The 11725-nt window shown below is 46.3% G+C and overlaps 2 protein-coding genes across 2 annotated transcripts in view; both read left to right on the top strand.

Moving 5' to 3' along the window:
- Positions 1 to 11725, top strand: part of LOC146683801 (uncharacterized) — a 246868-nt gene that overhangs the window by 161133 nt on the left and 74010 nt on the right. The window lies entirely within an intron of this gene.
- nr1d2b (nuclear receptor subfamily 1, group D, member 2b) lies at positions 2194 to 11692 on the top strand. The gene is made up of 8 exons (XM_085445644.1): positions 2194 to 2542; positions 4600 to 4830; positions 7116 to 7204; positions 7560 to 7704; positions 8384 to 9084; positions 9451 to 9636; positions 9716 to 9926; positions 10445 to 11692. Exons 1-8 carry the CDS (start codon positions 2524 to 2526, stop codon positions 10639 to 10641), a joined length of 1779 nt encoding a protein of 592 aa, XP_085301770.1. The 5' UTR covers positions 2194 to 2523; the 3' UTR covers positions 10642 to 11692.

Raw genomic sequence — 11725 nt, 5'->3', positions numbered from 1 at the left:
TTAGCTTTACCTCCTGAGCTACAGCAAGAAGGTCCTTGGATGGGAGCCTTCTTGCTGTGAGTTAACAGTGCTAACTACCATGCCAATGGGCTAGCTACTCATTTAATTAAGTATAAAATTAACATCTCTATGAGAAAAAAACCCTTTGTTTTCAGTATCCTGTGGGGCAACTTTGTGAAGTAATAACTAAACAGTTCTTGTAGCTGTTGTTCAGTCCTCGATGGCTTGAGCTCATTCGGACGAACTTCAGCCGTAAGATGTTGGTGGGTTTCCTCACATGTTCTCCATTTTACTGGATAAAGATCATGACTCTTAAAGTCAAAGTTTCTACTTTTTTCTCTTTGACATTTCTTTGTTAGGTTGCTGTTTTGCTGAAGACTTAGTTTAGTGAAAGACGTTCTGAGATTTGCCTTTTGAAGCTAATGGGACCAGTTTCCTAATATGATCCCATTAAGTTTTTATCTTACAATATGAAGAGTTGTCCACACAACATTGTTCCAGTAGCCTTCTAGTTTGTTACATAATCACAAACAGAGTGGTTGCTTTATCCTTCAGCTCCTTACAAGCTTCGTCCTCCCAGACTACAGACTAATCTTTGTTGGTTGGCCAGCCGGGGAAGGTAAAGATGGTCATCACGCCCATCATTTGTACCAAATCTAAATGCTTTAGTGACGGTTCTGTATCATTCTCAACCTGATAAAGATCACCAACAGAGGTGCCCACTCAAACCAGATTGTTATCCAATCGCAGAACACGAGTGGGTGTTCCTCAACTGTTAGATGGGCTGATTTACAGTTAGAGCCATGCCTGGATATCAGCCAGGGCGTACAGTAATTCTTAAACATGACTTCATTCTGAGCACTTAATGCTTGAGTGTCAAAATGGGGATTTTTCAAAACCCTGTACAGACTAAACTTTCCTGTTATTACTGTTCTCATTTATAAAGTTGTGTTTCATCAACATGAACATTATACCTAACAGGTGAATGTCGGGACAGTATGTCCTGGTTTCTTAACATAAAACTCATTGCTGCAGCCAGAGGCAGCACAAATATGGTCCTCTTAGACCAGGGGTGGGCAACTCCAGGCCTCGAGGGCCGGTGTCCCTGCAGGTTTTAGATGTGTCTTGAACCAACACAGCTGATTTAAATGGCTAAATTAGCTCCTCAACATGTCCCAGAGTTCTCCAGAGGCCTGGTAACGAACTAATCATGTGATTCAGGTGTGTTGACCCAAGGTGAGATCTAAAACCTGCGGGACACCGGCCCTCGGGGCCTGGATTTGCCCAACCCTGTCTTAGACTAGTTTTTAGTTTTAGTCCCCTTGTTTTCGAGTGAGTTATCGGTTCTGTCACTAGTTTGCTAACGTAAACTAATGTAAGTCTAAGAGCCGTAACAAACCTACTGACCCTGTGATGCTACGTTCTGGCAAAATGGTGCTAAACATGATCTAAAAAACGTTAACTTTCAGCTCTTATTTCTTAAACGCAGCTCCCAGAAACTGTTGCATCTACGTCAGCTTTTAGAGCAGGGCTCCATGGTGTAAATCAGCCTTTGTAGTGTTTCACCACTGCTTTAAAGTACCTGTGTTTTCACTTTTCAGACCCAGAAGATATTACATCTTTTATACGAACAGTATCAAACTCTTTGTAGCGTGAGTGGACCGAAGCAGAAAAAGCTTTGCTCAAACGAACCGTCCATTTACAAAAGAGATTTTAAAAAAATGTCCATTTCTCTAGATTCAAACTTATTACAAAATCGACAAAAGTGCAGAAGTTGACTTTGGAAAGAAAAAAGATATTATGTTGCAGCTGAACTATATGTCAAACATTTTAAATAGTAATAGTAATGCTGGTGTCCCTGCACGACTGTGTTCAATCTAATCAAAGTGGTCTTTTCTGCAGCTTTCAGACTTGCAGTGGGCCACAGTGGAAGCTTTAGCAGGAACATCAGTGCACTGTCACATAGATAAATATAAGGTGTCCTGAAACTTTTGGACTTCAATGAAATGTTTCAGCATATGATAAACGCTATCAGGAGGAGATGCTGTGTCGCAACCCGCTCGTCTTTTCTAACATTGCCGAGTATCTTTGCTCCGTTTCACTGGTGAAAGTATGTCAGTGGGTTACATTGACACAAGTGCAAAGCTGCAGGGAGGGGAGGGAGGAGTCAGTGAACTGGGTCACATGGTTTTCACACTGATCGCTACTCGAAACAGAGCAGAAAGCCGTCGAGCACACGCCTGGACTGGAGCTCCAGGAACGAGTGAACGCTGCACATTTGATCGTCGCCTCGGCCGAGTTTCTGGTTGTTTTAGGGGGAAAGTACATCTCCACCGGGCTGCTTGTAAAGCCGACCGTAGCGTGTAGGGTCTGAACTAGGCTTATGTCTTTGGTTCAAACTTAAAGACGGTTAGTTTCTCTTACTGGGACCAATCAGCGACTTTTCAGTTGCTGAACACTAAAACTGAGAAAACGGCTTTGGCACCGAGGTAGCAGAGGAGGAAACCCCCAGACTCACAGGACATGGAGTCCACCAAAGCTGGTAAGTACGCCTGACAGCATCTGCACCCGGCGACGGGGGGCGTACTGTACTTACCTCCTGCCTTTGGCTTCAGTCGAACCGGAAAAGTAACACGACCGGTCACATTCTGACTGTATTTCTTGTTTATTGTGGACTTTCTGTCGAACCCACTTGTTACTGTTAAAGTGGGTTAGGGCCACCGTGGGCGGTTGTTGTTACACCAGTGTTTGGCTTCCGTGGCACTGCAGTCATCTCGGCTCACATGGACCCGCCAGCCTAGCCATGTGCACTTGTGTTTACGCTCCCCGTGCGTCTCAGCTCATTGGCCGCGCGGTGCAGTGACGTAGGCGTTGCATAATTTCTCCCAGCTCGATGTGTGCAGTCTCGCCGTGATACACGTGAGGCCTCTCATGGCAACGCGAGCTGACCTAGTTTTCCCGGGGAAAGCGCATGCGTGCTCCAGGTGGGGTGCGTTTAAACCCCAACACCAGCAGCTGTGGTGCTTTGCTCATGGGACGGGGAAGGCTTTTTGTGTAAGAAACGTACGTTAGTAACATGATTAATAATAAACGTCGCGATATGACCCGCTGTATTCAGTTTCTATGTTACCATTGATTTAATAAAAACAACATTGAATAAAAAAATAATAATAAAAAACCGGAAGTCCACAGTTGTCTTCGTTTGCTCAACTCTCGAGCTCATCGTCTGTCCGCTGACAGCACTCGAACGAAGATATTTCCCGAGGGCCGTAAACGCAGCCTCGGTTGTTTCCAGCTCGTATAAAATGATCTAATTACGCAGAGTTAGATAAACATTAGAGCTGGAGACGGTCACTGAGTTAGTTACAGGTTTGACTCATATTTTCCTGTTTCACTCATGATGCTGGATACACAGTAACCTGATAATCCCATGAACTAAACCTCATTTTGAAGCATTCAAAGAGGCTGCGTGAGCTCTGAGTCATCACTGGCACTTTTTCACCTCATACTTTTCCTTTGCTGTGTATTAATGGGGGACAATTTTTATATATTTCTTTTAAAATGAAAAGTGTATAAATGAAGGCATGTATTCGATCTGTTTTTACGACTGTGAATGACTGAACTACATACACACCCCTGCCAGGCTGACATTATGTAATCGCTGTTACCTAATCATAAAGAATGGGAGAGGAAGAAATCAGGTCAGCCTGTGCTGAGGGTGGAGCTCCCTGGTGCAGCAGCCCGTCTCTGCGGCGTTTACTGGCCCAAGAAATGTTTGTCGTATTCTCGTCTGCCCTCTTTACTTTAAGCTGGTTGGTTTTCACACAGGGAAGGTGTCTGTAGCTGGGGGGGGTAAGTCAGGGAGAAAAGCGCCACCTACAGAAACCATGGCGACATTACAGCGTTCAAACAGGGCTCAGGTTATACCGATGAAATAAACGGTGTAACTGACAACGAGCAAAAGAAGACACGCACATCTGGTAGCTTCTTGTGATTGCAGTAGAGTGTGACGATGAAGTGAGTTTCCTTTTTGTCCTAATGCAGAAACAATCAGTAAAGTTTGATAAAGTGCACATTAAAATCAAATCAGAAATGTGTTATCAGGCACGAGATGGACTCATTTTATTACAGTGAGGTCACCCATTACTGAGGTGTCTGTCAGGCCCTCAGCTGAGCGTTTCTCTCCGTTGCCGTCTTGCTGTTCTGAGACTGCATATGAGGAGCACGGGGTGGGTCCTGAACCACACACTCATCCTCTGATGGTTGTGATTGGAGGAGCGGTTAGCCACTGAGCAGCTCCTGGGTGAGCGTCCTTATTGACTCTAATAAAGACCATAATTGACTGAATGGATTCATATGACCTGAAAGTAAAGTGAGGAAAGCGTTTACAGAGGTCACAGGGACACGAGGGCTGGTTGCAGACCATTAGACCAATACAGGTCACGTTTCAGGAGCTACATTCATCTTTGATACTGTCTATTTTCCTCATAAAATACATGAGAAGTTTTCAGTGCAAGCTCACACAGTAGGCTTTGCTTCGTTGTTACAGTCCCTGTTCTCACAGTCCGTTTCCTCCCCTCTCTGCTGATCGCTCGCCAGGAGGCGTAATAGCCTACATCAGCTCGTCCAGCTCTGCCTCCAGCCCAGAGTCGTGTCACAGCGACTCCTCCAATGGCAGCTACCAGTCGTCCTCCCCGCCCCGCGGGTCCCCGCCTAGCCACGGACAGCTGAGGCAGCCGCTCGACCCCACGATGGCCGTAGGAGGCCTAAAATTGCCACGGACTCAGAAAGGTGGACGCTCGTCGTCCACAGCAAAGACTGGCATCACAAGTAAGTTGGACACTCTCATATGTGTCTTCAGATGCTGCCTGTGTTAAGTCTAGGAATCAGTGCAGCATGTCAGGCCAGTGAGAGCATTATATGACTTAAACATCTCAAGGACATTATTGGAATCTGCCCAAAACAAATGTTGACATTTTAACTTCCAGGTAGCTTGTTTCAGCCGCCGTCACTTAGGGCTGAACGATTATGGAAAATAATCTAATTGCGATTTTTTTTTTTGCCCCAATATTGCGATTGCGATGCGATATGCGATTATTTTTTAAGGTCTTTGTCTTCTGTATTATTAAACAAAGACAAGCAATACATCATATAGCATGGCCAATACTATATTACATTAATTTTAAACTGTTCTTTCCTGGAAGACAGACCTCTGTTATGATGACATGAGGTGATGCATGAATTGATGACTGACATTTTTATTTAACTTCTTCAATCACAACAGTATATTTGAACATACACAATAGTTTATTTTTAGCTTACAAACATCTGAGCATAAAGTGCTGACAAGGAACCCTGGTGTAAACATTAAAATGAAAGTCAGTACAATGTGCAGATTGCAGAAATATACATAAACAAAATCAGTGGCTTTACCACACTCAGTTTTTCGACATCTGTGAACTACTAGACAGTCATTCAATTAAAAAATAATATTAAATAAATAAAACTAATAAATAAAAAATACACACATCTTACTGATCTCTGCAGTCAGTAACATTACACATAAAGTGCAAACATAATAGCAATTGTATAAACACACACACAAACACGCCTTTAAAGTTTAAAGGCGTGAAATTGGACGGTCTAGCCTTCTGATTAGCGTCACCGCTGTCTCGGTGGAGTTTAATAAACTCGGCCGTCTGCTTCTTGCTATCTAAAATATAACCAGACACTGGTGTAAATTCTCGACTGTCTCATACTTCTGTTTAATAAGTTTTCTGTTTGACGTTTAGTCAGCTGTGTGAAAACCAAGGAGGAACCCACCCGGGGGATTAATAAAGTTTTATTTTATCTAATCTAATAACTTTAATCTCAGCCAAACCGATTTACTCACGAACAAACAAAACACTGAAAAAAGCCCAACAATAACATTTTTAGGTTGTCTAAGTGACTTATATATTACGTTTAACCCGAGCAGCGAAACTCCGCGGTGATCTGAAAATGATGTGCCGGGAGTTGTGCCGTTCTCGGCCGCATCAGTGACCCTCGAGCTCCCGGCTAGCTGTCGAGCTGGTGGGTAGCAGACGCCTCTGAAAACGTCGAAGCACTTTTGCAAATATGGGATATCTTGATAAACCGAGCAGATATTTGATGTTTACACAACTACTTTCTCGCCTGAAAATATGTTAAAAGTTTATTTTGTGACCCAGAAAGATTAGTAAGAGTAATTTTAAAACTTAGTAGCGGCCGCCATTGCTGGAAACTGGAGTTTGGCTGGGCCGCGCTATGAATTCTGGGATATGGTAGTAATTTGGACAGCCTTCGGCGCGTCGCTGTGACGTAATCGGTCTACAAATGCGGCCTCAGGAGGATGCAGCCCATGAATTTGGACATGTCCAGAGTATAATCGCAGCCTTTGCGGTTAGAAAATTGCACTTGATCATGTCGCGATATTATCGCACATGCGATATATCGTTCAGCCCTACCGTCACTGCACCAAGAACATCTCACAACTAATGTTCTCTCTCTGAAGACGGTTGAAATGAAACCAGAGGCTGTTTAGGAGAAACCCAAGACGGAGCCAGCACGAGCTTCCTGTAGACGGCTAATGACTTTTACATGTGACGTGTTTGTGTCTATAAATAAATTCTCAACATAAACCTTCACAGAGCAGTTTATCAGAAACAGCAGTGTGATGTTGAGGCTGTAGTGACGGGCAGGGATGTGAACTGTACCACATCAGGGCTCGCAGAATCGCCTAGCTATCTCAGCCCCGCCCGTCAGGCTATATGATAACCCGACGGGCGGGGCTGAGATAGATTTTGGTCACCCGACCAGAGATATCGCTAGCTCCGGGACGTCGGGCTAGCGATTGTGCGAGCCCTGCACATAATATAGCACAGCAGGTTATTTGAGAGTGGTTTAGTTTCCTCTTCTTCTACTCCTGTACCAGGACTGATGCAGAGGGTTTGGGGTTTTTTGTGAGTGGCGGCACCTACTGTTCAGGAGGAGCACTGGCGTAATGACTCGATGACCTCGTTGGGAATAATCGGTGGGTTCCCAGTTTTGTTTTTTTTTCCAGATAAACTGTAAGAATTTGTTTTTGTATTTCTCAGAAATCAACGGCCTGGTGCTGCTCTGTAAAGTGTGCGGGGACGTGGCCTCTGGATTTCACTATGGCGTCCATGCCTGTGAGGGCTGCAAGGTGAGGCTGCCTCTTTGATACGACGCAGTGTGAACTCGCAGGCAGCACAGGATGAGTCTCTGTGCGACACAGACACGAGCGTTGCGGCGTCTTTGGTTGAAGCGGGTCACTTTAGCCATCTGCACAGCTCAGACTGAAACTAGTTCACTCTGCCTTTATTTATATCTGTTACCCATCATGCTTCATGGTGCTGTGTGGCCCAGTTAGCTGGAGAACAGTGTGCTACATACCACAGCGCTCCTTAGAGGGCGAACACGCACATAATTCAGACAGTTATAAGTCACACTGTAGAAACTGTTCATTTATCTAAGAAAGAGGACAAAAGTAAGCTGCCTGTGTCTGTGAACACACTCAGGGCTTCTTCAGGAGGAGCATCCAGCAGAACATCCAGTACAAGAAGTGCCTGAAGAACGAGAGCTGCCCCATCATGAGGATCAACAGGAACCGCTGCCAGCAGTGCCGCTTCAAGAAATGCCTGCTGGTGGGCATGTCCAGAGACTGTGAGTACCCGCGCTCGTTCACTGACTCGCGCTGTGTTCGGTGAAGAGATTAGCGAGGCTGGTTTCACAGAGTAACGCTCAGCACGCCATTTTCTAACACGTAAAACAGGTTACGGTCAATTTCAAAGCTATAAAAGCGAATAAGTGTCATTTTCTAGTCAGACGGTTGGTGGTTAGATTCCCCCGTCTGCTTGCCAAAGTTTCCTCAGGCAGAGTTCTGCTCGTGTGAGTGTTAGCAGAGAAACAACGTACCTGTGTGAATGCGTGTGAATGGAAAATGAGGCATTCTGCAGGAGAGCGCTACATGAAAACCAAAGTGTTCAAAATACAACATTAAGAAACGCTTTTAACAAAGAAATCACGAAGCTCAAACTTTTAATTGAGCCTTTTCTGTTATTTTTGTTTTAAAAAGATGCCGTTCATTAGTCCTTTTGGCTCAGTTAGTAGTGACAGATGGAAATAGTCCAGCATCACTGACTGTGGAAGGACGTTGGAGTTTAATGATGACATGGTTAAGGGGCAGTAATTCTCAGTATGACTGGATTTGTTTTGAAGGCAGTAATCATGAGGTGTGAAGCTAACGGTTGGAGAAGAGTAAGATGTCCTCCTTTTAAATTCCTGTTTAACGAATGTCTGAGACTTGGGCAAAAATCAAGGAGATTCTCTTCTCGCTCTTCAGCTGTACGCTTCGGCCGGATCCCGAAGCGAGAGAAACAGCGCATGCTGCTGGAGATGCAGAGCGCCATGAACAACATGATGAACAACAGCCAGCTGCAAAGCCAGCTGTACAGCAGCCAGAGCCTGCCCATTGTTAAACCGCTGCCAGCCGGCGCCACCGAGCCTACCTCAGACGATGCCGTCCCCGCCGCCTCCTGCTCTCCTTCCTCCTCACCTCACTCCAGCCAATCAGACTCCAGCTTAGACCCAGAACCCGCCGCGTCGATGGACACCAGCCCCAGCTCGGCCTCGCCCAGCGCGTCGGACAGCAGCGAGGAGGAGGTGATCGGCTCGGTGACCAGGGCCCACCAGGAAACCTTCATGTACAACCAGGAGCAGAGCAGCCTGCCATCCCAGGCCTCGCAGCCCGCGAACACCCTCGGCTGTGGCCTCGCCAAAACCCCCACCGACAACCAGACGCAGGAGCGGCAGGGCACCTGGGACCACCGCAAGAGCCCGGTCACGGTGGCCCGGCACTCCACCTTGAGCCTTGACCCCCAGGGTCAGGAGGTCAACCAGTGCCCCTTCGGGCTGTCCAGGACGGCTGCCACCAGCCACTTTCCAGCATATACACATGGAGCTTTCAGGGCACCGTCCACAGAAGGCTCCACCAATGGATCGTGCAGCATCGCCCTGTGGAGAGGAGGCAACAGGATGCATCTGGTAAGCTGAACAGAGGGCAGTGGATGGTAACAGTTTAGGCAAGCCATTAAAAATCAATGTCAAGGTGTAAAAGCGGACTTTGTAAAATAAAAAGCCTTTTAAATGAAAGTGTCTGTTTGTTGTTTGGATAGATGCTCCTGCCTCTGTATGCATGAATAGATGTGAATAGAACAGCTGCTTTTAGGGCAAAAAGAAACTCTAGAAGTCTCACCAAAACAAAGCTTCTGTTTTAGAGCGCAATGAAAATCACTCCGTTTGTCCCAACAGCAGCATGAAGCCATCGTGTCTGTGATTAGTTAGTGAAAAGGAGGTTTCAGAGGTGTGGATGCACTCGTGTCCAAACTGAAGGCCCGCTCTGATCCGCAGGTTTGTCCGATGAACACTTCGCCTCACGTGGACCCTCAGAAGTCCGGCCACGAGGTGTGGGAGGAATTCTCCCACAGCTTCACCCCGGCGGTCAGGGAGGTGGTCGAGTTTGCCAAGAAGATCCCAGGCTTCAGAGAGCTTTCCCAGCATGACCAGGTCAGCCTTTTGAAGGCTGGCACCTTTGAGGTAATTCATTGAATTTTCTTACGTATTGCAGTCTTGTTTAGTCTGTCTGTAGTAATCTGGGGCACTCTGTGGCCTGCAGGTGTTGGTGGTTCGGTTTGCCTCGCTGTTTGACGTGAAGGACCGCACTGTCACCTTTCTCGGAGGGAAGAGGTACAGCGTGGACAGTCTGAGGGCCCTGGGGGCCGGGGACCTGCTCAACTCCATGTTTGACTTTAGTGAGAAGCTCATGAACCTGGGTCTCAGTGAGGAGGAGATGAGCCTGTTTACTGCTGTGGTTCTGGTCTCTGCAGGTGGGTTATCAGACGATCCATCCACTGATAGCGACGCATAAACCACCGTCAGTGTTTGTATCCAAAATGATGAGAACAGGTAGAAAAATTGGCTCATTAACTTTGTTTTTCCTGCCTGAGCTTTGACTGCACTGTAATGGTACAGATTGGCGAGTTGGCGCCACCTGCTGTTTATCTGATGAACACTCACAGCAGGACTGAGCTCAGCTGTTTCAGTGTAAACACATTTAAACTGAGTCAGGCTTTAAAATATTCCTCTGCTGTGACCTGAGCACACGTGAGGCAAACGGTTTCAGTTTGTGCAAAATTGCATTTATTCCTAGAGCATCACGGACACGCTGAACACTGACTTTGGTCAATCATATGCTGTAGAGTGACAGTCCATCATGTCATTATCACAAACACGTTAACCTGACACGAGACTGCGACTAACCACGCGGGTCACACGGCCGTTTTTCTTGTTTGTCAACGTATCGCTAACTGAGGCCTCTCCTCCCTGCTACCTCTTCCTCTCCCAGATCGATCTGGCATCGAGAACGTGAACTCCGTGGAGGCCCTGCAGGAGACGCTTATCCGCGCCCTGCGGAGCCTCATCACCAAGAACCACCCCAACGAGGCCTCCATCTTCACCAAACTGCTGCTCAAGCTGCCCGACCTGCGTTCCCTCAACAACATGCACTCTGAGCAGCTGCTCGCCTTCAAGGTCCATTCCTGAACTTTCCTAAAGTACTTGACGCCGTCCGCCCCCACTTCACCTGAAAACATTGCACCCGAGACAAAAGCAGCCCTAAAGGCCGCCTGGAGCACCAGCTCCACCCGACCACACCTGCACGGGCCTTTGGGTTTAGCTCTTTGTCTAAAAAGTCAAGTGGAAGTTGTACTGTAGGGCGTGACGGCCTGTGTGACGGTAATGCAGACGCACAGACACTCTGACTGGTGTACATGTCTCTCGTGTTTGTGTGTAGCAGCTGTACAAAGATTAGATGCACTTTCCTGTATAGTGTCGATGGTATTTTTGCATTCATAGTGCAATATGTGACTGCTTCTGGGTCTGAGTCTAAACGTTTCCCTGCGGTGGTGCACGTTAAATTGAACTGGTGCTGCTCTCGCGGGACGAAAAACGCGCTGGAGGTAAAGTTCTCTTTAAAAGCAGCTGAAACTGAGGAGTCTGTGCAGGAAAGCTGCTTTCAGTTGGAGCAGCAGGGAAACCTGAACGTGGCGTCTTTGGACAGATTTGGGAAGCAGACGCTTGATTTCATCCACGTGTGTTCGTGCCATGATTTGTTTGTTTTGTGTTCTAAATTATTTGGGCATTGTGACAAATCGAACGTGTCAGAGTCGCTCTTTACTGAGATCAGTATAAATGAAGACTGAAGCCATGAAATGAAATTGTGGACTTTGTCTTCTTTCTCGTGACATCTCCGAGAGTCTGGACAGAAATGTCACCTCGTAGTCACCAGCAGCTTCTGCACGCTTCGTTACACGTCTCTACGTTTTTACAGAGACTCTGTTCTGTAGCTGATGCAGGTCCATGTATGACGATTTCACATAAGTCTGATTGTAAAAGTGTTTGTAATGTAAAGACATGAGCAGAGCTGCTGGTGAAACACTCAGCCTTTTATTCTCCACGACTTCTATTATTGCAGTGACATGTTCTGAAAGGATGCAGTATGCATAGATTTCTATAGAAATATATTATCATATAAACATAACTGTATGTGTGTGTGTATATAAATAATATGAATGAATAAATTTTCTAAATGGTGTGTACAAGCTGTGGTTATTTAAAACGTGTCGTT

This window comes from Copadichromis virginalis, linkage group LG22 (assembly GCF_057382275.1).
Source record: "Copadichromis virginalis isolate Kocher_CV1m ecotype Utaka linkage group LG22, C_Virginalis_male_GT1.1, whole genome shotgun sequence".
In the NCBI taxonomy this organism is placed as follows: Eukaryota; Metazoa; Chordata; class Actinopteri; order Cichliformes; family Cichlidae; genus Copadichromis; species Copadichromis virginalis.
The sequence above is the reverse complement of the archived record's forward strand: the minus strand, read 5'-3'. Positions and strand labels throughout refer to the sequence as shown.